Source organism: Saccostrea echinata, unplaced genomic scaffold, assembly GCF_033153115.1.
Source record: "Saccostrea echinata isolate AGI-Se365-2 ecotype Australia unplaced genomic scaffold, CSIRO_AGI_Sech_v1 ptg000013l, whole genome shotgun sequence".
NCBI lineage: Eukaryota > Metazoa > Mollusca > Bivalvia > Ostreida > Ostreidae > Saccostrea > Saccostrea echinata.
Window position 1 is genome coordinate 4907929 of NW_026889762.1, and position 25559 is coordinate 4933487.

The window sequence follows — 25559 nt, forward strand, 5'->3', positions numbered from 1 at the left end:
GAATGGAATCATGACAAAAATACCAACAATATAAATGGTCTTTAAAGGTTAAACAAATATTAAACACTTCCTACTTTTATTTTATTTTTAGACTCGGGTTTTTTCTGTTTATCAATAGTTTATAAATAGTTTTCATTCTACGTGCCACTGGATCGCGTCCTATCAAGTTACCATTCATTAACATATACGTTATATAATGTACAATGTACATATATATGTGGTATATTATCTCATTTGAACCAATGTGAATCTGTGAGACTTTCATTGTGGTGTCTGACATTAATGGACACTTATCTTCATTCTTTTTAAAATTGGTAAGTTAATTGATTAAGTGTATTTCTTGTATAATAACTTTGGCAGGTACATGTATTAGAAAAGCAAAGTGTTTACTGCTTGCTTATATTATTTGGCTCCAGTCTTTGTCACCCCCCTTTTTCAGCTCTTCAAAGTTTTTTTGTTTTGTTTTGTTTTGTTTTTTTTTTTACTGAATTTTATTTAAATATTTTGGATTCCCAACATTTTGGCATCACTGAAGAGATAATTTGTCGAAATGCGCATCTGGTGCTTCAAAATTGGTACCGTATATGATTTACATTTAATAAGAATAAGCATTACTACCATTATTGCACATCCGCATCGGTAAAATAGGAATTACGGTACACAACAAACACATAAAACATGAGTAATAAGAACAAGACGCAAAGAGTTATTTTGTTTGTTTGTTTGTTGTTTTTTTGTTTTTGTTTGTTTGTTTGTTGTTTTTTGGGGGTTTTTTTTTTCACATTAACACCTATTCCATAGAATTGATTAAAGGTGGCAAATGGTGCACTGTTGCAACCACTATTGAAATAACGTTCACTATTGAAATAATTATTTCAATAGTGGTTGAGAGTGCATTTCAAAACCAAACTCAGGTTGTAATCACTATTGAAATAACGATCACTATTGAAATAATTATTTCAATAGTGGTTAAGAGTGCATTTCAAAACCAAACACAGGTTGCAACAACTATTGAAATAACGTTCACTATTGAAACAACGATTTCAATAGAGGTTTGGAATGCAATAAAGATTTCAATAGTGATTGAAATAAGGATTTCAGTAGTGATTGAAATAATTATTATAATAGTTGCTGACAATGATTTCAATACCAAAACCACATTGCAAGCCTTACTGAAAATAACCCCACTATTGAAAAAATATGAGGATAAATTGTTCATCACGTTGTCCAACATAATATATGATATTTATTGAGTTTAATATATGACGTGTAAATTTATGTATTCCTTTCTTTTCTATAAATTACCAGTAATACACGGACATTTTTGATTTAACTGACGTACCTTAAATTGAAAGCATGCAAATGTTATATGCAAGCTTCCACTGAATCTGGCCGACTCAGCGAAAACTTACAGACAATCAATCAATATATATACATGCAAGTTTTAAGCTACTGGGTAAATATTGTTCATCTTTGCGACTGATTTTAAAGAAAAGGATAATAGATACACATAATTGTAGAAATTAGAATATCTACATTAAAAAAAGATGACTGACATCTATGTGCACAACTTTTTGATGAAAATATGGTTATTTTAATAAAAAAAATATACAACAGAGATAAATTCTCGCATATACATGGGTTTGCCTACACTACAAATATGGATAGTAAATCCAACGCCTACTCCCCAAGACATTAAAAACAAAACCTAAAGAGAAATAATTATTTCAATAGTGAACGTTTTTTCAATAGTGGTTACAACCTGTGTTTGGTTTTGAAATGCACTCTCAACCACTATTGAAATAATTATTTCAATAGTGAACGTTATTTCAATAGTGGTTGCAATAGTGCACTATCACTTACTGCCACCCGAATCAGATTGAAGACGGCGGATATTTTATTTGAAGGTCACTATCGCAGTGCCTTATAGAATGGCATCCTTTTAATTCATGAAAGCACTGTTACAAAATGTAATAATAAAGGAAAATGTAATGAACTGATATTACAACAGTTTGCCTTATTACATTTAACGTTAAGTCAACGCAAAGTGTAAAAACAGACTTTTTTGGATTATTACATTTTGTGATATTACATCTTGCGTCGAGCTTAACGCAAAATGTAATATCTTACTCTATGGATGAAATGTTAAAATTATGTTATTATTGTAGACTTATTTTAATCACATTTTCGCATGTTTCAAATATATACCAATGCTAGATTATATTCAAGCTATAAATACATTAGTTCATTCACATTTTGTGTTCCTTAACACAAATTTTATTAACGCCAATTGAAATAGTTACTTGTGTTACTAGAAGTAAAATCTTATCCCTCCAGATTCAGGAAGAAACTATTTCCCGAGACGTAAAACCGTAGATAAAAGTAGATCTTAATGGATTTATATAAAAACATTTTGAAGTATAACGAAATTATGGTTACAAGGATAATGATATTTAGTTAAATAAACTTTACCTCGGGATCAACGTCTACAAACGTGAAATTAAAGAATATATTGGATATGATAGTCAATTAAATTTCCATAGGGAAAATTCATTAATTGCAATATATTCCCACATTCGATAAAAATGCATTTTTTTGTGGAGATAAAAAGTGATCAATACATTCTGCAATATTACATTCGGCGTTAACTTCGATGTAAAATGTAATAAAGCAAAATATATTAGTCAAAAAAGTAGGGGTTTTTACATATTGCGATTTTACTTTCTGCGTTGACCTCGATGCATAATGTTATATATATATATCACAGAATATAATAATCTAAAAGGTACGGTATTATTACATTCTGCATAATTACATTCTGCGGTTATCTCGAGGCAGAATGTAAAAAGACAAAATATATATTTTTTTGTTGTTATTACATTTTGCGTTGTTACAAATTACTTTTATATTAAAATCAACGATCAGAAATAAAAGCATAGGTGTTCGACGTGTAACAAGTATAATAATATTTGCAAACAATCATTATTACTACCAATAACAAATTTTAACTGTACTTATAATTCAAGGGCTCAAATAATTCATTTTATTTTTCTTGCATTTAAATGTATGCTTTGCTCAAGTGTGTAGCTGATAAGATGTGACCCTCTAAATTCGCGAAACCGAGCTGAAAAGGATACCCGTTTCCTAGGAAAACGACCAGTCAACTGCTGATCTAGAGAATTTCACCACTTATAATTTGGAGCTTTAGAATACAGCACTTTAGTTCTATGAGGCGAACTATAGATTCTAAAAATTATCTATTGTGAAGAATGAAAATTATATTTTCAATTTTTGCACGTTACTAACATAACTAATGCTGATAATTATTTAATATGTTAATTTTTTATGATTTTTCATAGAGTTCGGTTAATTTGGACTAATATTTCGTTTTCATTAAAATCAAAATTAAAATGAGTAATTTTTATCAATCCTTGATGTATCTAAAAAAAATTTTTTTTTTTTCATTTAAGATTTTAAGAAAATCCGCCATGCATTAGGTTTCTTAGCACAGTAACCACTTTTTTATGACAACATTACAGAGTGGGACCTGCGTTTGCCCAAAATAAAGTGGCCTTGTTTTATGCCAAATTATCTCGGTTTGACCTACGTTGGATCAACATTACATGCCCACCGTATAGTAGCCATATTTCACACCAACATTTACTTCTGGATCAGCATTTGGTCAACATCACTTAATGCTTTCATGCCAGCATATCATGTGTCGGGTCGACGTTGAACCAACATTTATTATCCCCGGTGAGCAGTTCGATTGTTGGGCCAACACTGGACCAATATAAACACTCTTAAAAAGGGAACACTTATGCTACCACTGGGCTAACGTTGGGCTAATGTACTATTACTGTTACAAAATTAAATAATCGTCTTTGTTACTGGTATTACACACACTGGACCAACGTTGGCCCATTGCAATGCTCCCAATTAATATGCACATCATCCTTTAGTTCGCAGTATGACTATTGAGGAAATAAACAAAATGAGCCAACATTGGGTCAGTACTGTGGCATACAGCTTTAAATAAACAACTTCGTTTAGAGATTATTACAAAGGTTGGACCTACTTTAGAATCCCAACATTCCCAAAGAAGTATTGCAAATCGGAGTTGGTTAACGTTGAAACAACGTCTGGCCAACGTAAAAATCTAAACATGGTTGGATACTAGAGAGAAGATTGACATACATGTAGTTACAATATGTACATTGGTCCAACGTTGGTCCAACGCTGTTTACTCAACGCCAACCATCGGCCAACCTTATAACCCATCACAGTTAGCCAAACACAGTCATGCAATCTTGGAAGTGTGTCAAGAATCATTTCTAGCAATACAGTTTACTTGAAATAAAACCAAGATTTTTTAGCATCCAAAAATTGTGTAAGTTTTTTTTTCTCTGATTATTTCCAGATCATAATTTTTTTGTCAGAAAGTATCACTCAATTTTCTTGAAAATCTTTTGAAGAAAATAATACGTCGCAGAATCGAAAAAAAAAATTATTGTTGATCGTTAAATTATTCTCATTTCTATATTTCTTTAGACATAAATATATCATATCATTATAGAAAATGAGATATATTTACAAGTGTTCATTAATTTGCCATTGCCTAGACAATCAGTTTGTTTACGTTTTGTTTCTTAAAGTTGACTGAACTAACTTAACGTTTAAAAATAAGATTGGGGAATGCCTGCATCTATTAATAGCGAGTGGCACACTTTTATAGATATCAATACAGCCTGAGTATTCATTAAAAGCTTAATTTCATAATCCCTAAAGATTCCTTTTGATTGAATTAGGACGAAAAAAAGAATCCCAGATACCAATTTGAAAGCAATTGCCTACAGCAAAGACGTTGAAACAATGAAGTTTTCTGAAAGTTACCTATATAAGTTTTTGCATGCGCACGGATTGAAGCCAAACTCATACTTTGCAAAAATTACATTATTGTAACTCCAAAACAGAGATGATATATGCATGCAGCTTAAAACAAAAAAAAAATGTTTATTTGGTGCCCATTTCGTTGCTGACCGAAAGTATTTCTATTATGAATTCCGTCGAAGAGTACATCAGGCTATGATCTAAAGAAAGATCTGGATACTTTGTCAAAATGGACAAAGAATGTAAGAATGTAAGATTAAGGACAATCGCAACGTGGCATTGAGTTTTATTTTCTTATTCCCTCTATACTTTAAGAGTTGCAATAACTGAAGGACGTTTGTGCGATTTTATGATGCCTGTAAATCCTGTACAACTCGAAATACCAGCTAAAAAATATTTTTGATAATTTCTTCTTTAAAAAAACACGATTTTCCTCATTTGATAAATATACAAGACTCCTGATTATGTGTGTTTATTTCTATCTAAGAACATCTAATAGAACTTTGATTTTAAACTATGAATGTCTTGGAAAATCGCAAGAGGGGAAATGTGTATTGCAAAAAATGCTCACGTAAGCACATTTACACCTCAGTCAGTGGAAGGTGCAAATTTGTTTATTCAAACATGTATGCAAATATTTCATCTTATACGGCGAGCTTTACTAATATGCAAATTATTTACATATTATGTGTAAATACATTGTATACTGAGTCTCGTGTAAGCATGTCTTGCTTGCATATGTGCAAAAAATACTCCTGTAAGCAAATTTCAATAGTACTTGAAATCATTTATCTTTTCCCAAGTCAATACCATCAAGCCATGGTTTTTCTATACTTTATTCAACTATTCTCGTGATTTATTAGACACCAGACCCCGGAATCATAAAACTTCAGAAAGCCAGAATCTTCATAATGCGATGATATGATTTAAACGACAAACAGTCCAAAATAAAAATTATTATTCGACATTACATCAAGCTTACTCCTCCATGGCATCTGATCCCTCCTTTTGATGATTTTAGAGGTCCATGTTTGTTCTGCTCCCGATTTGTATTGTTTCAATGGACTTTGAGTTTGTTTGTTGTTTGTTATCACGTTATTTTATCATCAAACTACAGTTGTCTGCAAATTAAGAGTTTCATTTGACAAGCTTCATAAGCACTCTTAGATTTTTTTTAAAAGTTGTACTTAAGTACTGAAAAAAATCTTAGTTAAGAAAAAATTCATAAGTCATAGTCATATAAATTAAGTACTAATTCTTAGCTAAGTTCAATTCTGAGAAAATTAGAGCACTTAAGTCAAGTCACCTTGGCAACACATGAGAATTCCCGAACAAAAAACGAGCTCTTTTGTGATAGAGGTATTTAGTTCTATGTGTATTACATCACAAGTGAAATGTACTATGTCATCAACATTGCACAATATTACATCTTACCAGTTTGATAATTATCTCAAAGACAAAAAGAGGTTTTAGTTGGATGTAATAGCATGGTTTCTTAATGAAATATTAAGATTTTTTTCTGGGCATGATTATTTTCCTTTCAATAAAGAAAACAAGTATTTCTTAACTATTTAAGACACCTTCTGAGAACACTTTTAAAACTTTAAGTTAATACTTAAGCAGTTAGTATGTTTATGAATTACACCTAAGGATTTCTACCAAATTTAAGCAATACTTAGGGAACTTAAATAAAAAAAATAACTTGAGTGATTTTTTAACTAAAATATACACTAAAAAGTTTTATGAATCCCAGCCCAGGCTTTTTGACATCATAGAGAACTTCTTAAATACAAAATTAATAAAACTCGGAAATTTTTATATCGTGTGATTGGTCATCTACAAAATTACTTTGTTAAAATCATTCTGATTCTACAGAAAGGTCTCCGTAGTTGATATTAAAACAACATCTGTATAGTCATTGGAGACCAGGTCTTAAATATTCCAACAATCCAGAATTCTCTCGATCGGGAAATGAACAACCATATGACAAACGGAAGGACTTTAGTTTTTCCATCGTTCAACTTCCACTATTCATGATCATGTAGTATCATTCCAAGATCAACTCAGTATTATTTCTTTGTCTTCCAACTACATGATTCGATTAGCAAGAGGGGAATGTTCTTAGTACGATTAATTTTTTTTAAGTGAAGCAGGCTAACGAATAAGTTAGAGTTACAGACTTTTCGACAATCTCGTTTAAATGAAGCATTCCGCAAACTCTGTGGTAGTTAACGTTCGAATGACATTAATGACAAAAAAGTCCTTTTTTGGTTCGATTTTCGATTGACGTGTTTGGTTTAAATTGTTACCGATTTTTTGTACTAATTTTGAATTCAGATAAGTTTATCTGATCAATAAAGAGGGTTTTGGGCGGATGTAACTGCATACTCCTCCTAGGCAGCTGAACTCATCTCTGGTGTTTTCATGGGTTCATGTTTTGTTCATAGGATTTCCTATGTGTGTTGTCTTCACCTTTTTTCATGTTCATCTTACTTCATGGTCATTTTATTGCATGGTTACATTAAGCATATTCTTTTTTCTGTTACAGTAAAACAAATGAAATATGGGTGCTATAAAGATTATAAATTGGGCAAAGAGAATGAGGAAAAGAGTGAACAGTTTTAAAAGAAGTTCGAGCATTCTGCCAATGGAGCCAAAGTCAAATATCATCTCAAAGAGGAAATCAAGTCTAAAACTGAATACATCTCAAAAGCAAGAACAGACAATGCACAAGAGTGGGTTATCAAAGAGAACAGACTCTGTTCTAGAGCTCAGCCAAGATATTGAAGAGTTAGATTGCAAAAGTTTTAAAGATCTCAATATGTCAGACATTTTCGCTGATGATGAATTATCCGAAGATTCATACACACCTGAAATTAAAATGGAGTCCATGAGAAACTGTAGAAATTTCTCGACAGATTTTGGTTCAATTCTTCAGAGTTTTGAATCCACGCTCTTGGATTATTCTGGTGAATTTGATTCGAGAACAATTTCTATGAGTCTTTCGAGTTTGACATCAAATACCAATTGTCAGTTTATTGATATTTCTAGATCAAAACAATGTTATCATGTCCTAAATCAACAAGATGAAGAGAGTACAAGGACTATGCCCTCTTTACGTCCAGTTTGCATTGTTCTTCCACAGAAATACATAAATCCTAAGCAATTTACCCAAAACAAATATCACAGTCCCTCTATAATATCTAGAAGTCATCCCCTTAGTGACATTTCATTTGATTGTATTGCTTTGGAGTCATCGCCTCAAAACAAATCGACGAAAACAGAGATAAAGTGTCATAAGTACTTGTTACTAGAGAGAGGGCCTATTCTGATTTGTCGAACTCTTCCAGATAAAGAGCTTGAGAATGACTTTTGCACTCAGACATCGAAGCCTCAAAAGAAGAATAAAGGTTCGAATTTTGGTAATGGCTTTCCAAAAATGGAAAGCATTAATGGATGTTCCTCTTTGTCACAGACTAAATGCTATATGGTGTTAGAAATGGGTCCAGTTCTTACCTGTCCAAAAATGTTTGTAAGGAAGCCTTTTTCAAACCATGAAACTTTGCCATCTGAATTGAATAATGATTTCACGATGTCCGCTAGCGATGGAGGACTTTACAACAGAACAAAACGTAAAAAATATAAAATAGAAAAGAGCAAAACTAGTCTTCCTGCATCTCCTGAAAAGTTAGAAAAGATGCTGAAGAAATTTCTTCTAACCTTTGGAAAGTTAACATCACCAGACAAATCCTCTTCATCAGATTTATCACAGGCTGACCTATTGTCTTTATCCGATAGATTCTTGAGCAATCTGACATCAAATTCTACGTTAGAAACTTTTCCTAAAAAGTCACTTCAGTTGATTCGCAAAATTCTATACTACAGTAACCACGTCCCTTCAATACAAGAGTTAGTTTTTGCATATCCGTTACACAGAATAAATATTACTGAAAGTGAATCTGAGGAAGCTCTTGGAGACCCTATGCGTTTTGAATGGCAGAGGATAAGAAGCTTTCATTCATATCCGACATCTGATTTAGGGGTTTCTATTCTTCACTTAGCTCAGAATGGATTTTATTATACTGGTAGAGGTTCTGAGACGACTTGTTTCTATTGCAAATGTAAATACAGTGATTGGCGGCTTGATTCTGACGTACGTCGCACACACCTTCAGTTATCTCCAGAATGTCCTGTGGCTATTGGAAGGGAGAGTAGTAATGTTCCTATTCATCCAGCAAGAAGAAGGGAAAATGAACCGCAACAAGTCGATCCATTTTTCGGAATAGATCGTTTAGAAGAAAACATTGCAGAAGATGGCGGTGAATCAAGAGCGAGGGTAACGCAACATTCACCCGTTCAGAATAATTCGGTAAACAATCATTCAAACCATGGAAGTTCTTTACCACAAGTTAGGGATGGCAATGATGTAGACAATGCAAGTTCCATCTTACGGGAAATCGAGGGCGTTCGGTTAAGTGGGCAGGGGGACAGACAAAGGGCTGAAAATTTCAGTATCAGCCCTGAAGGCTTTTCGTCAACATCGCTGGATGCATCAAACGAACAAGTCAAAAAACAGAGGAAAAATAATGAATCCCAAAATCAGCGACTTGTAAATTCTCCTCGTGAAGGAAGATTAAACACATCAAGTAATACAGAAACACAGCGCTCCTCAACCAGTACTGCACAAGCATATAAACAAAAACTTTCATCTCAATTAGACCCGCTAGGAATTGTATGGGAAAAGCCAAAGTTTCCTCCTTATGCCATTTTAAGCAAAAGGATATCCTCCTTTGAAGGATGGTCAAAGGACATACCACAATCACCTACAGAGCTGTCCAAGGCTGGATATTTTTATGTTGGTATGACTCTCTCTCTCTCTCTCTCTCTCTCTCTCTCTCTCTCTCTCTCTCTCAATATATTCCAGTATATGTTTTGCATTTGACAGGGATGAAAAATTTCTAAAATCTCTGAAATCGTACTTTAAAAAAATGGAAAACTTCCTACAAATAACATTACTAGTACTTTCATTCGATTGTCGATCATATTTTGATTATGAAATATATGTATTTAGTGACTGCTGATTTGATCATAATTTTTCACTCACAATTGAAGGTGTAAGCGATTATGTGCGGTGTTTCTTTTGTGGTGGCGGACTGAGGAACTGGGAGAGGAGTGATGTTCCTTGGGAAGAACATGCTAAGTGGTTCCCACGGTGTGCTTTTTTAAGAAATGTTAAAGGAGAGGAGTACGTCTCTCTTGTACAGCGTAATTCCCAGACTGATGTAAGCAATAAACAATGTTTATATTTTTAAAAAAAATAAACTTCTAAATTTCTTTTTCTAACAGTCATTAAAACCCGAGGTAAGTGGGTCCGAACTGCTGTTATTACCAAAGGGTGTGAGCTAAATATGATTTAAAATCTACCAATAAATAGACATAGAATCCAACAAATCAATAAAACAACGAAATAAAGATGAAAAATGTCAGTAACACGAAAAGAACATAAAGTTAACTGTTTTAAATTGGAAACTGGGCGTCGTTAGTGGACATCAGGGGAAGGTATATGATGTAGCTGATTAAACGCCTAAAAGAAAATTTGCGAGGTGTAACCAGTCTGCTTTTATCTGTAGGTGGGGGGGATATTTATTACATGCCACGCCCATTTTTAGACCTGATCAAGCCTCCATACTTCTGCGGAGGATTCGAAAACTAGCACCAAGATTCAGTTTGCACTGAAATCCAATTATAAAGCAATTTATAAGTCGTTAAGAATGGATTTAATGGGCGCGTTATAAATTGACATGGTATATTCTACCCTAAAAGTGACTTTGCACCCCATTCGAAAAGTGGAAACGTCCTTAAAATGCTAAAAAAAATGTGCATGAAGTATGGATCGAATATTTTATCTCCCTGAAAAAATACATACACAGTATATAGGGATCTATGTTGGGCTTTGTTTTTTGACTCCAAGATAGTTATGGACACCTCCCCCGACCCCACCCTCCAAAAAAAAAAAAAGAAAAAAAAAAGATATGTCTATGATTTGTTATAACCAGTCAGTGAGGCGGAAATTCGTCGTTACGTAGTATTAGAGAAAAGTACTCATCATCAATTCTGAAAAAAGGCTGCTTATTTAAATGTATGCTAGTATTACTTACCGAACAGTAGTATTCCTTTAATTGATTACTGTTGTGTTATTTGTCATCCAATTTTATTCTGGTTTTATTAACTTTTAATATTTGCTTTTCAGGATTTTGCTCAAGCGACTGAGTCAGAAGGTAATATATAATTACATTTAAAACAACTTAATTATATGTACATCACACAAATGACAGTACATGTATTTATACCAGTCTTTTTAAAACATGGTACAAAAAGCTTTATAAAGTATGTAAACCAATGAAAATAATCCATTTTATTTCTTTTATATTGGTTGAAATACATTTCAATGACGGGTAAGCATGGTTAAGTTTTATATGTACAGCATGTTATCATAGCGATCTTTTCAGTCCCAGGAGCAGATCAAAACCACTTAATCTTTGAAATTCTTGAGGAAGAGGGATATCCCAGAGACAGAATCCAGTCTGCCATTAATGCATGGAAGCAAAGGCGAGATAGGGGTAAGGATTATATTAAGGTCCATCATCTGGCCTAATGATTCTCCCAAAGAAAATAAATCTATGATAAAAATGAACACAATTTCAGTACACCAAGAAGGGCAAAATTTGACAGAAATTAATTTTTGACTTTTCAATTTTATAAAAGAATAATAATTTATTTCTGTGAGAGTTATCTCTCTTATCAGAGGGCCAATCAACCTTAATGGTAATGGGTTCAACATAACCTGTTTTTTTTAAATGCACATTAATTGACAAATATGATATAGTAAACCCATTTTTTTGAATAGAAATGTACTTTTTTCCAGTTGGTTTCAAATTACCGATGAAGGCCGAGGACTTGGTTGACATTCTGGAAGAAGATAGTGAAAGTCCTGAGAATACATGTACTTCATTATCACAAAAACCAGAGGGTAATCCATATAAATAACATGTGGATAAAAATCTCAATTAACATTCTTTTTAAGGACAGTAGCAATTGTTATATAGATTAGTTCATATGTTTGGATTATTTTGGATGTAAATAATGCAAATTTCAAACTTCTAAAATATTAAGAAATTGTAAACTTTCTATGGTTTCAATATTCTAACCTTTTGTTATTGCTCTTATAAATCAATAGAATGATACAACTTTTTATCACTTTACCTGTAAAGGACAATGATTGTGAACCTTTGAATGAAAAATTATAAAACCTTCGTGATTAAATTTAATAATTTTACTATATAAACATGACGTAAGTTGTTATTTTCATGATTTTTGAAGGAAAAAAAAAAGTTTGTAGCATGCCTTTATTGAATGACACTTGTCAAATTCTAGAGGTTTTAATTGCAGAACTTCAAACACTCCAGACAGAGTTCTCGTTCCTGCAGTCCACATTGCTGTGTAAGGTCTGTTTTAAACAGGAAGTAGGAATGGCTTTTCTACCCTGCGGCCATCTTGTCTGCTGCAAGGAATGTGCACCAGCTGTTAGGAAGTGCATCCTTTGTGATGTCATTATAAAGGGAACCGTCAAGACCTACTTTTCTTAAAAGTCATAAGACATTACTAGTTTCAACATAGACATAAATAACTATGTTATTTATGTCCCTGGTTTCAGAAGAATTAGTCCAAGACAAAATTAGACCAACTGCACCATTACTTCCACACTCCAAAAGGGGACACAGACCAATTCAAAAATCATATGCAAACAGCTTTTTTGATCTTGTGTGCCTCAGCAACAGAACAAAGCAAAAAGCAAATGCAGCATTTTGTTCATGCCTGCCTTAGCTACATTTATTTGTCCTGATACTGGTTTTCATTGCAAATTATACACAAAATGATATAAACAATTGTTCTCCAAGATTTGATTTTATTGTATGTGTAAGAGAAAAATAATTCCAGTGTTCAATTTTGCTTCATTTGTACTCTCAACTGCTCAAAGAAGAAACTGCATGAAAATTTTAGTCATTATGCACATGCAGGGACATGTACACAAGTCCCTGATACATCTTAGAGTCATACTTAACATCTGCGAAAATTTAAATACCAATGAAAAAAATTGAGCATTGTGATGACCTATATAATTTGCATATGATCTCAATTTTCTACTTTATAATTTCATGAAACTGTGTTGAATGTTATCATTATGGGAACATGCAGTTTTCATGGATTACATTATATTGCTATATTTAAATGTTAAATAATGTGATTTGGGATATGTGGTATTTTACTGCTTAAATATGCTTTGTTTACACAGGTATCATACATATCATATGATCTTGGTTTGAAAATATACAGGGAAATTAGAAATAAATACCCAAAAATACTTATGCCTGAACCAGCATAATAACATGGAGCAATACACTGTATATGTATTGAATGTTTTAATATCAATAAAAAACATACAAATTTGAAACTTGAGTGTTTATACATTTACAAATTATTCAGAAGTTTTATCATATTATTAAAACAGAACAACCAATGAAGAATTCTGGATTTTGATCATTTGAAAAAGTTTCTTTACCCTAAAAACTAATGTATTTTACAGGAGAAATGCCTGAACAAAATATAAACACTACACTAACATATTAAATACATTGTAAATTCACGTGACTAGAGGAAAGTTCTATATAAAGCTGACATGTAACATGTATCACAACATTTCCAGTCTAATTATACACAACTACATTTCTATAATCCTCCACAAAAAGAGTAGAGTCAAGCCATCAAATTTGTGTCAGCTCAGTGTCACACAAAGCCCCCCCCCACCCCCCCCCCCCCTTCCAACATTCATGTTTAAAGATTTGTAAGTCAAATGAAGTAAAGATATCGATGGGTGTAAATGAAACTAAATATAATGTCATCATATTGATTCTTTTGTTTTCATGAATTAGTTCTACAAGTCATCAATATCAATTGACATAACAAAATCAGCTCATTAATACAAACACAACAAAAGTGAATAATTAACAACTTTCAAAATCTAAGGGCACTTTCTTTCTTGAAGATTGATTAAAATTTTAAACATGAAATATGTGAGTCATCAATTTCAACAGACATATTAAAAATTAGCTCAGCCAAAAAGTAAATGAGTAGAATTTACAGAAGTCTAAGGGCAATAACTCTCTTGAACATTGGCTAATAAATACATGTATGAAACTAAAGAAAAGATGAAACAGACTTTTTTTTCAAAAATGAGTTCATCCACATAGATTTTACTTCTTCATTCAAAAATTTTGCAAATATGTCATATAAAGTAATATACAGTTGTATATTTTTATAAGGGTGATGGCAGAAAGGTAAAAATTTTGAACAATTCACAGAAAGTTTACAATTTCTTATTTCTTTTAAATTTGATGTTTGTATCATTCATAAATAATTAAAAATAGGTTCTAAAATATGAATATCAATCCATACATCCATTTTTTAATTTTTTTTTTTTTTTTTTTTGGTATCAACTGTCCTTAAATTTTACCTTAATAATTAACTCATTAAAATCAAGAGACACACCAACAATTAGCCCATTATATACCAGCTCAACAGTCAAAAATTAGAAATTTTCAAAGGTCTAAGGGCAATAACTCTCTTGAAAACTGATCAATAAACATGCATTTATTGAAGTATTCAAAGGAAAAAAGTTTGAACAACTAACTGTGACAGATGGAAAGGGGTAACACTATATGCCTTGATCATTACATTGTACCTGGCAGGGCATGAATGTGGAAATGCATATCACTACTATATGCATATATTGTAATTATATATTCTCACTTGTAAAGGATATCACACAGTGATATCTCTAAGATATATGTAAATAATCTAGATACAGACTTGATATAAAAATTGCAGTAAATTTAAAAAGAATATATACATGAAAAAAAAATACAAATACAATTGTATGCATGTGAAATCATCTTTTTAGACTAAATAAAGCAGTCAATTGAAAGCAATTTTGTTTCTTGTGATAAATTGAACACTCTGTTTCTCACACTTGATAAATATCTAATTTCTCCATAATAAATAAATATCAAACCTTCCAAAGGAAGCTAGAAAATCAAATTATAAATTAAAGTTTCAAAACAACTAAGAACTAAAATTTAAGTCCATTAAAAAAATAAGTTATCAGGGTAAGAAACAATAAACATAAAAGTGTCCTGCAGTTCTGCATAAACTAGTTCTACATTTTACTGGTTCCCTTGCTCCTCATCAGGATCCCGTTCTAACAACTGGCTCTTCAGACTCAGTGGTTCAAGTCGGTCCTCCGGTGGCAACATCTGGTTCAGACGTTCCATCTTAGGAACCAGGTTCTGCATGCTGTCCTTGACCCGGTTAAGAATGGAGAGCGTTTCAGAGATCCGCTGAAACTGGTCGGCATGCTTGTTGTATTTCTTTTGTTTGTCCTGCATCACTCCCAGTAAAAACTGTATTGCACAATCAATCTAAAATCAATTAAAGAGAATACAAGTTTCCTTTGACTTTCACAGATTCGACCCAAAAGGTTTTGAATACAAATATTCTCTGAATATGGAAATTTTGCAGGAGGAACTTTTTTCCGAAAAATATAGTAAACACCAATCAATTATTTTAAATGGACGTGAAAAAAAATCATCAAGTTTTTTTCTTAAGGGATGTGCTTCATGAATATCTACATGTAATTCTAAAGTATTTTAGTACACACTGCTTAATACAGTATTATCTGGTCATTAAAATCACCAAATATTGATGTTGTATACAAATTATATTCTAAAACTGTACTGAATGAAATAAGCTTTCTTTATATAAAAAGCTGCTCTGAAGTTAAGGGTTCAGAAGCACTTATATTTGATAAGGTTGAAGTGAACTCAAAATGAAGAAAGGTCAGGGAATGAAAAATAAATGCATTAAATAATGTTCAGGAAAAAAGATCAGTTCCATAGACCCCTACCTCTTTAATTCTAACACACAGAGCATTCTGGTCAAATGTCACAGACTCAGCCAGTTGTTTTAAATGTTCTTGGTACCTCACACACAAAAATAGCAACTGTTCATGACCCATCTTATCTAAAAGGTCAAGGTCACGAGAGCTGGTGGGAATGTTCAATGAACCACGCATGATCGGATAAAACACTGGAATGGTGTTTAGTTTTGTTAATTCTGGGTCAGGATCTTTCTCGATCACATTGCCGTCGGCTACGACAATGATGTCATGTTTCTGGGTCCCTGTTTCTGTCAGTTCTTTTTCTCTCTGGCTTGGTGGTCTGGATTTCACGGCTGATGATGGGACATTACGAGGTGAGAGCCTGGGAGAATCTGTAATATCAAATCAAAATTATAATTGCTCTCAATGATAATGAAAATAAACATACTATTGCAAAATGGGAATACAAAAATAATGTCAAAACATATCCAACATGTACAGAGCAGAGCTATGATTTTCATACATATATACAATTACAAAGGTATTGTGAAATAACCATTTTTTATGGGGGTTATGTGTTATGAAGAGATCCACAAATTCATGTTCTCCATGAAATTCAAATGTTAAATTTACAAAGCACTGTACGTCTACCAACCATGAAATTTAATCTCCTTGAATCAGTATTTTTTCCACAAACCAGTAGTGCATGATGTTAAATTTAAAATTTTATGTACAGTTTTTTTTTAACCAATAGCTATATCAATTTTATTCTCTTTATAAAATGTGTATATACATGTAGAGTGGAATATATTACTTGTACGAAGTGAATAATTCTTTTCATGCAATTTTTTCTGGTTCTGGCACCTTATATGCTTACTAGAATCTATAGGTTTACTGATGGCGTAGGATGTGTAAGGGATATCCTCATCTCTCTGTGACCGTAGGGAACTCCCTGGGGCACCTGCTGGGAGCTGCTGAGTACTGTGGTCTGCCCCCATTCTGCCACTTCTCAGTTAAATGTACAACAACAGCTCAGCTGAAAAAAGACCAATTTCTTATTGCCTTTGATTCTACATGTAATATATACGAGTACATGTAGCAATATCTAAAACTTGACAAAAACAGAAAATGATTTCATATATCGAAGTATTGGTTTGTCACAGACTAGGAATATATACATGTATATTTGCTAAGTTATCATGGTTATTGTGTCTTAAAAATTCTCAGTAGGGAGGGGGAGGGGGAGGGTAACAACAACCATTCCTCAGCTGCCTTTGGAAAATATTGCTCTTATATGACATATTTTATTGGTTCCCAATAAAAATAAAAAAGAAAATACTGTACTTTTCTGCTGCAAGAAGACTGTAATATGTATGTCATGTATATAGGGGTAATGAATGTTATTAAAATTTGTATCTAAGTAATGTAATGATTGATAAAAAAAAATGATTAAAGGGGGGGGGGGGGTTGCATCGTAGAAGTACGGACCTGTACATTAGTACCTGTGATCTGCACATGAAGAACAGCTAAGTTAACTCAAATAGAAAAGTATCTTGCTTCTTTTCTTCTTTCTGTGGTTAAGCAGAGAAAATTCGGCAGTATAACAAATTTCGCCATTCAGTTTCAATCAAACCAGCTGTTAAATGAATGACACAGAAAAGTGTTATGGGAGTACCTACTTATAAGTTACTGGTGTAAGTCATACAGCATTATTATTACATTCTTCATCCCGAATCAAGCCTCAGTTTCCTCTACTCTTTTCCATACGGATTTCGTCAGTTTACGTCTCAGGTTTTTTCACTTATTTTGACGTCATCATAGTGATTATTTTTGTCAACATCCGGTCATTACCAAAGATGGCATGAGTACCCCAAACAGTGCCAAAAAGCGAAGAGCCCGTGTCCAGGGCGGGTGGGCGGCGCCAACAAACGTGCGCTCAGACAGGGATAAGCCTAAAGCCCCAATAGGACCCGCCTGGCTAGGGAAAAATGTCGACCAGCCGGTGGAACGCAAGTTCGTGTATGAAAAACCAGAAGAGGTCTCTGTTTGTACTGTTATATTTTCACAACTTGGATAAAATTTATCAAACGATAAAATATTTCAATAAATGATATTAAGGAGAAAGACTTGTGACTGTTAACTTTACATTTATTCCAGAGGTACAATGTGATGCAAATGTCAATTTTATAGTGATTCTAGTTCTTATAATCACATGGATGTTACATTGTGTTTCCATTTCAATGGTCAAGTTTCCAAGAAATGTAATACTTTTTCCCTTGTACATATTTGGAAGAGTTTACTATTGTAATTTTTTGTCATTTGACCATTTTTTTTTACTGTTTAAAATGTAATTATACAGAGAGGGTGTATATATTTGTCTAATTTGTACTTATAAATGATGATGTAATTTTCTATATTTAAAGGATAACAGAGTTATTCCACAAGAGAAGACAATAACGTAAGTTAAGAAGGGTTTTAATTAATACACTAGTGCATGTCTCACTGAACATATTTTTAATCATGATTATTTATTTATAAATTAATATTAAAAATTAGAGAAGATGAAGGTTAAAACTTTATGTAAGATTAAGTTAAAGCATTTATGTCAAATATCTGTGGCTGGCAGTCACTTAGATTTCATGACTGGTCAGGACACCAAATCTGTAACAGGAAGGGAGAAAATGTATGGCTTCACCAGGAATCGAATCCGGAACCCCTGCATCTCTAGTCAGTTGCTCTAACCACTGAGCTCTCCAGGGTAATGTCCACTTTAACCATTATAGAAATCTATTCACCTGTGAAGATTTCAGAGGGGCTCTCTAAGTGTAAATTTCTTGGTGGTAAAATTTTTCTTATTTTCTGTTACATTTTGAGCTGGTAACTGCCCTGGTATGGACAGTGTGAAAAACATTACAGGGCCGGATGAACCTAGCATATGATTTTATGTCCCTTTTGTGGGGAAAGGGGGAATTCAGTAAGAAAGATTCATTCGCTGGTGGCTGTAATTAAAAGCTTTAATAAAACACATCAAAGGTTTAGACTGAGGGCATGAACAGTTTATTCCTGGACTGATTTATCACATATTCTTCCTTTCTGTCACATCTGGGTGATGTGTTATGCCTTGTATTTGACATTTAAAAAACCTGTCTTTAATGAACCTGAATTTGTGTCTTCAAAATACATAATTTATACTTGTAATATTGATAAAAAAATAATTTTTTAAGTATTGTGGCGGTCAGACGTGTTTGATCGCTTCTGGCCAGATAGTTCAGTTGGTAGAGCACCTGACTGGAGATTCAGGGGGCCCGGGTTCGAATCCCGGTCTGGTCCGCTGCATTTTTCTCCTTTCCTGTTACAGTATGTTTTAGGTATTGCTAAAGTGAGGACAATTTCTGATATAACTTTGAAGCTTAAGCTACTGTAGCTAGGTTAACGTCGATGTAGGACTGTTACACAGCAGCATTATGTTTTTCCTAGTGTTCGTAGTGGACTTACAATAGTATAACTCAATTATTTGACAGTTTTAAATTTGTTTCAGCAAAGCAGGAGTGTATGATATCAGCACTGAACCATCAGGAGTAGCCAGGTGAGAGGTTATTCAAGAAACATATTTCAGTTTTTGATGTTAATGGTGTAGCTATGATTACAATTATAAACAGAATAATACAGTTGAACTTCGGTATCTTGAACACTAATACCTCAAATACCATGGATATGTCGAAGTGATTTTGAAGTCCCAACCCCTTATTCTTTAAGTATTTTACCCTGGATATCTCGAATCCTCTGATATCTCAAAGTTTTTTCTCGGTCCTATTGAGTTTGAGGTAACAAGGTTTGACTGTATATTATAATGAAATTTCTTTTGAATGCATCTCCTCCTTCAATAAACCTTCACAGTTGCACCAATTTTAAAGTGATATATTACACAGAGATGTATAATTTTGTATTTCAAATGAATTGCAAATTGTAATGTGATACATTAACAAATTTTTTTGCAAGATTTTTTGTTAGCTAACCTGAGCTGAAAAGTGAGCTTTTCTGGTCAAAATTTGTCAATTTTCTGTCATCATTGTTGTCATAAACTTTTCACATATTCATCAACCTCTCTAGAACCACCAGGCCAATTTCAATCAAACTTAGTATAGAGTATGTTTGAGTGCAGAGAATTCAATTTGACATAATAAAGAGCCACAGTCTTTTTCAAGGGGAGATAATCAAGAAATAGTTGAAATTGGTAGGAATGATTTAAAAATCTTCTCAAGAACAACTGCATTAGAAAAGACAACATTTAGGGAAATGCTTCTTTATACAGTGTCGATTCCAGTTTATTCATTTCATGGTCTCCAGGAATGGGGTGAGTCATGATTGGTAATACATGTATTATTATGAAAACATCCTCAGGTATACTGCAGCTTCAAGTTTGTTCCAGTTATACTCTCAGTAGTTCAGGTGGGGCCAAATAGGGGATCACAATTTTACATGGGAATATTTACCAAAAAATCCTTTAAAATCTTATTTTCAATCAATAACTTTAAGGGTCATGAATGGTCATACATATGTATTTACAAATATATGCAACTATCCTCAGGAAGTGCAGATCAAGAGATATGAATAAGAATCCCCAAGGGTTGTAATGAAAATTTCACATAGCAATATGTAGGGGAAAAATCTTTAATTTTTTCCCACAAAAACTACTTTGGAATGCTGTTCATATTATATATAATATGCAAGCATCTTGAGGTAATGTAGGTTCAAATTTGTTAAAATCATGGCTCTAATATAGAAGAAGAAAAAATAAATGCAAAAATCTTCTTCTCAGTATCAGCAGGGCTGTCTCAGGTGAGAATTGTGGCCCATGGGCCTCTGGTCATTTGATAATTCATTACAGCACTACATGTGCTTTCTTAATAATTAATACAAATACAGTGACTGTGTATATTACGTCCATTCTGTTTATAGGCTGAGGTTCTTTCCGATCTTCATTGACCCAGAGGAGGCAAATGTAATTTACGATACTCTGTATCATGAGTTACCATGGAGACAGAGGACAGATGTGAAGAAGACAGGTGAATCTTTCCTACAACCTCGGCTGACGGCGTGGTACGGAGATATTCCATACTCTTACTCGGGGCTCACTCATCAGGCTTGCCCAGAGGTAAAGATATCACAAGTCTTCTCAGGGTTGGTTATGAAAGTTTTTGCAGAAGCTTTTCAATTTTGTTTATATATATACTGTAAATCAGCTATTATTCGAGTCATCTTTTATTCACAAATGGTCTGCCTGAAATCCTTCCACCACTGTTTATTACCGAGATTGGGAGAAACATGGTACATAAATACACAATAGACTAATAGGTTCACAACAAGAAATATTCGCAAACAAAAGTAGTTTAAACTTTGGAATCTCTTGGATGTTTCTTGTAAGCAAATTAAAATTGGTTTACAGTATGGTGAAAATGTCCTTACAATGGCAGCAAACCTCCCATCATACCATTACTGTTAATTTAGATGCTAATATCCATGTTATCTGCAGGATTGGTTAGAATAAGGTTGATCTCCTCATTCATTGAGTGTCACTAACACACTTTGTTTATCATTTCTATCCTTCTGTTTACAGTGGCATCCCACTCTGATCATGCTGAAGGAACGCCTGGAGGAAGTGACAGGGATCCACTTCAATTCCATGCTTGCAAACCTGTATCGTGATGGCCATGATTCTGTGGCCTGGCATTCTGATGACGAACTCTCTTTGGGGCCAGAGCCAACCATTGCATCACTGTCCTTTGGAGATACTAGAAATTTTGAACTCAGAAAGAAACCTCCACCTGTAAGTGTTTGCTAGCAAATTATCATGTACATGATTTGCTATACATGTATGTACCTCTTTTTCTTTTTTATATAATGTACAGCCACCCATCTTTTATGGTATAAGCTTTTTGCTGTTTGTCAGTTTGTCTGTCTGTTAGCTCTGTGTCTGTGAGGCCTTGAAACCAACAAAACTTGTTTACAAATGCATCTTTGGAAGTAGGGTGTCACAAATAAACAGTATGTTACCAGGGCCTCATTTTGGGTATTTTGGCTATTCACAGTCAAATCATGTTTGCATCATTCATTGTTTTCTTTGAGGCTAGGACCATTAAACTTTGTCACGGTGTATGCATCTTGGGGGGTAAGGACCCAAAGTACATCACCATGACTCGTTTTGGAATTACATGTATATGTCTAAATACAGTCAAATCATGTCTGGATCATATCCTGCAATCCCTGAGATCCCTAGGACCACCAAACCTTGTTAATTTATGCATTTTAGGGGCAGGTGTGTCACAACCGCCAAAAAGGTCACTATGGGCTCATTTGGGAACTTTCATGAATATACATAATTATATCATGTCTTGATCATATCTTGCATACTGTGCAGTCTAGGACCATCAAATTTTTTAGTTGATGTTTCTTTAGGGGAAGATGTTTCACAACACAAAAAGTAGGTAACTTTACTCCAGTGGAGATACAAATGTTCAGGTCACACCTTGTGACTGAATTTGCATTGTGTACATGTAGTTTCATTTAGTTAAATCACACCCCTTCCAGTGCACTTTGTATTGTTTTGCCTCATCAGATCTTAATACTGTAAGCACTGTGCATCCTTCTGTAAACTTTACAGGAGGAGAATGGTGATTACACATACATGGAGCACATAAAGGTTCCCTTGATGCATGGTTCACTTCTTATAATGGAGGGGGCATCACAAACAGACTGGCAGGTTAGTATGTAATTAATGTAACAATCTAATTAATGTAACAATATAATTAATGTAACAATGTAATTGATGTAACAATGTTATCAATGTAACAATGTAATTCATGTAGCAATGTAATTAGTGTTACATTTCTTACCAATCCCACATAGTGTTATTACATGTTTGTTCAAGTCAGGGTCCCTTGGACAAGGACAAAGTTACAGCAATAGGGCCATAATACAGTGAAACTTGTCTAATCTGGATGTTTTGTATTCCGAAATTTTGCTTAGGTCCCTTTAAGTAAATTCAAATGCTTAAAATGTTGTCTCATCCCAAATGTTGTCCAATCTGGCCATTTCTATGAAACATTACTAGTTCCTTTTTATCTTGATTGTTGCATGCAAGCGACAATCAAAAAAAAAAGGAGATAATAAAGGTTTGATTTTAATCAGACCGTTTTTGTGGGACCCAAGAACCAAACATTTATTTTGGGTTTAGAAGTCATTTAAAATATGTTTTGCCTGAGAAACAGTCAGTGAATGTTTCTTAAACCAGTGGTGTCCTGAGTAGATGAGTCTTATTGTAAGTCAAAAACATACATTGCCATATTGAAATTACAGTCCTTTGACTTAGGGGCTGGGGATATTAAAACAACATCAGATAAAATGCATGGCCACAATTAGACATAAATATGAAAGAACCCCATTGTAATGTAGCTATGAGTTTGTTCATAGTATGGTCTCAAGAAAGGATGGGGCTATGGCTATAGTTGAAAAAAAAATTGTACCAAAAAAAATTTATTCAAAAGTACAAGAATGTACAGAAGCTTATTAGGGCCTCAGCAGTATCTTTTATTAATTTGTTTTAACAAATTGATAATTTATTAAAACAAATTAATAAATTAATTTTAAAGATACTGCTTAGGCCTTAATACACTTCCGTAAGAATGTCACAATTACTGTAAATGAAAAAGCTGAAATTATGAACTCTAATTTGATGCCCACATAAGGTGTCTCATTCATCAAAAACTACAGAATGGTGACTCAGATGACAGTTGTAGCCCTTTGACCATTTTGTTAAACTAAATGCAATGATCGCACAAATACTAACACACAAGCTTGGTCTGTTCATTTCTTAGTCCTTGACAAATTCGTATGTTATACTCTGAAAAAAATTACACATGTATTTTGCAATTCTTTTGTTCTGTATTTTCAGCATAGAATACCTAGAGAATACCACGACAAAGGACCAAGGATTAATTTAACATTTAGAATAATTTACCCAGAGTAGAATCTTCAGAATTTTTCTACATTGAACTTACCTTTGTGTGAAAAATATGCAACAGAGAAAGATATGTGATGTCTTCTTTTCTGTAATATTTCCAGATTTACATTAAATGCAAAATATTTTCTATGCAGAAAAAAAAACCTTTATGACTGAAACAAATATTACAGGTGCACAATTTTTTTTAACCTTTTGTAAACAATTGAAATAAATGAAAAGATGATTTTGACACATTTTTTAGGAATTAACATTCATAGTATTAATGGTTCTAGGCTAAATTTGATAATAAATTCACAAAAAGGGTTTTACTTCAAAAATAAAAAGAAGAACATAGATGAAATTTCTTTTTATAATAGTTGAATAAAAACATAACTAGGAACTTTTTAGAATGTATCTCATGGGTATGCTAAATTATTTTCAGAATTGATGATTAAACACTAAAAATACATGAATACTTCTGATTGGCTGAATTACAGAAATCAATGTTACATGTATTTATACCCACTGTTTGTTGTGAACTTTTCTCACAGGTTGAGGATACTTTTGTGAACAATATATTATTTATTTTCTTTGTTAGGAAAATTAAAAATGATTTTTAGTGTGGGTGTGCATTTACAGTGTAATAGTTTTATGATGACGTGCGATGACGAGTTTTATTATAATGTTGATGTATTAAATGGGATTGGGTTCAGAATTCTTACGATATAAACATTATGATAGTGATTATATTAGAAGTATTACATTATCATTGAACTTAATATATATTCTGAGTGTCAGCATAACCTTGAATTGAGTTAAAAAATAAAATGTGTTTGCATATGTTATGCTTAATTATGTATACTGTCTAGTCAGTGTATTTTTAAGCATCAAACAAATTGTAAGAAAAATGTAACTTGACAACTCAAAAAATATGTGATACTGTGGTCAAAATCTGACCAAAATAGGAATAGAAGAAAACATTACTTTTGGGGTTTTCTGAGTAAACTACTAGGAAAGGGACATAACTTTTATCATAACAATTTTAGATACATATTCAATTCAATTTTATATCAAATTCATATTACATGTACATGTATCTATGTGAATAAATGATCTGTTAATTGATATCAGAATTGTTCACATTTAGTTACACTTTCATGAAGGATGGACTTTTTAAGGTTTTTTTTTCCAACTATCTCATCAAGCAATGGATTTACAGAGTTATGTCCCTTTTCTATAGTAAATAAATGGTAAATAATCCATGCCAAAACTATGCTTCTCATCATTTTATTTTGTTGGATTTTATATCTTGTATATTGTGTAAATATTACATTTCATTTTTCAGGAAATAGCTTCTTTTGCAATTAGTTTGAGGTTGGGCCTAATTTTTTGCTAGATTGACAAGGCAGTTATCATTGACAAGAAGAATGGTACTGAAAACCACATGCTTCTTTTTGTTTTATATTTATTCTTAAAAGACAGTTTACAATGCCTTTAAAATCTTTTCTGGATAAAATATTTTTACAATGCCTTCTAAATTTCTTTCTCTTGCTACATGTACTTTGTAGCAACTTAGCATTAATGCAACTCTGATCTTTAAAAAAATTAAGTTAATTTTTTAAACTAGAACATGTATAGTTGGCATATTTCTTGTAAGATTTGTAGAATATTAAAATA

General features: G+C 32.9%; 3 protein-coding genes across 4 annotated transcripts; 2 read left to right on the forward strand and 1 right to left on the reverse strand.

The window, feature by feature from the left end:
* The first annotated feature begins 233 nt into the window (after positions 1-233).
* LOC133186371 (uncharacterized) lies at positions 234-13382 on the forward strand. Its single transcript, XM_061321625.1, has 7 exons — positions 234-314; positions 7439-9749; positions 10003-10172; positions 11141-11168; positions 11400-11510; positions 11816-11920; positions 12340-13382. Exons 2-7 carry the CDS (start codon positions 7454-7456, stop codon positions 12534-12536), a joined length of 2907 nt encoding a protein of 968 aa, XP_061177609.1. The 5' UTR covers positions 234-314; positions 7439-7453; the 3' UTR covers positions 12537-13382.
* Positions 13383-14237: 855 nt separating this feature from the next.
* LOC133186374 (BLOC-1-related complex subunit 5-like) lies at positions 14238-17642 on the reverse strand. 2 transcript variants are annotated; one of them, XM_061321627.1, is made up of 4 exons: positions 17563-17642; positions 16761-16919; positions 15911-16275; positions 14238-15425 (listed from the first exon to the last, which is right to left on the reverse strand). In XM_061321627.1, the coding sequence occupies exons 2-4, from the start codon at positions 16879-16881 to the stop codon at positions 15171-15173; spliced, it is 741 nt and encodes a 246-aa protein (XP_061177611.1). In that variant the 5' UTR covers positions 16882-16919; positions 17563-17642; the 3' UTR covers positions 14238-15170. The 2 variants fall into 2 exon arrangements, with proteins under 2 accessions (XP_061177611.1, XP_061177612.1); XM_061321628.1 differs by lacking the exon at positions 17563-17642 and adding an exon at positions 17386-17438.
* A 92-nt stretch (positions 17643-17734) lies between these two features.
* LOC133186373 (alpha-ketoglutarate-dependent dioxygenase alkB homolog 3-like) lies at positions 17735-24501 on the forward strand. Its single transcript, XM_061321626.1, has 7 exons — positions 17735-17921; positions 18307-18341; positions 19422-19469; positions 20843-21038; positions 21501-21710; positions 22545-22643; positions 23835-24501. Exons 1-7 carry the CDS (start codon positions 17745-17747, stop codon positions 23907-23909), a joined length of 840 nt encoding a protein of 279 aa, XP_061177610.1. The 5' UTR covers positions 17735-17744; the 3' UTR covers positions 23910-24501.
* Positions 24502-25559: the final 1058 nt, after the last annotated feature.

What these genes read in the sequence shown, in the direction of transcription:
- LOC133186373 (XM_061321626.1), top strand. Translation starts at nt 17,745, where the DNA reads ATGAGTACCCCAAACAGTGCCAAAAAGCGAAGAGCCCGTGTCCAGGGC. An exon ending in CTCATCAGGCTTGCCCAGAG is followed by an intron (nt 21,039 to 21,500) that starts GTAAAGATATCA and finishes TTCTGTTTACAG; the next exon opens with TGGCATCCCACTCTGATCAT. An exon ending in CATCACAAACAGACTGGCAG is followed by an intron (nt 22,644 to 23,834) that starts GTTAGTATGTAA and finishes CTGTATTTTCAG; the next exon opens with CATAGAATACCTAGAGAATA.
- LOC133186374 (XM_061321627.1), bottom strand. Translation starts at nt 16,881, where the DNA reads ATGGGGGCAGACCACAGTACTCAGCAGCTCCCAGCAGGTGCCCCAGGG. An exon ending in CAGTAAACCTATAGATTCTA is followed by an intron (nt 16,276 to 16,760) that starts GTAAGCATATAA and finishes TTGATATTACAG; the next exon opens with ATTCTCCCAGGCTCTCACCT. An exon ending in TGTGTGTTAGAATTAAAGAG is followed by an intron (nt 15,426 to 15,910) that starts GTAGGGGTCTAT and finishes AATTGATTTTAG; the next exon opens with ATTGATTGTGCAATACAGTT.
- LOC133186371 (XM_061321625.1), top strand. Translation starts at nt 7,454, where the DNA reads ATGGGTGCTATAAAGATTATAAATTGGGCAAAGAGAATGAGGAAAAGA. An exon ending in TCAAGCGACTGAGTCAGAAG is followed by an intron (nt 11,169 to 11,399) that starts GTAATATATAAT and finishes CGATCTTTTCAG; the next exon opens with TCCCAGGAGCAGATCAAAAC. An exon ending in GAAGCAAAGGCGAGATAGGG is followed by an intron (nt 11,511 to 11,815) that starts GTAAGGATTATA and finishes ACTTTTTTCCAG; the next exon opens with TTGGTTTCAAATTACCGATG.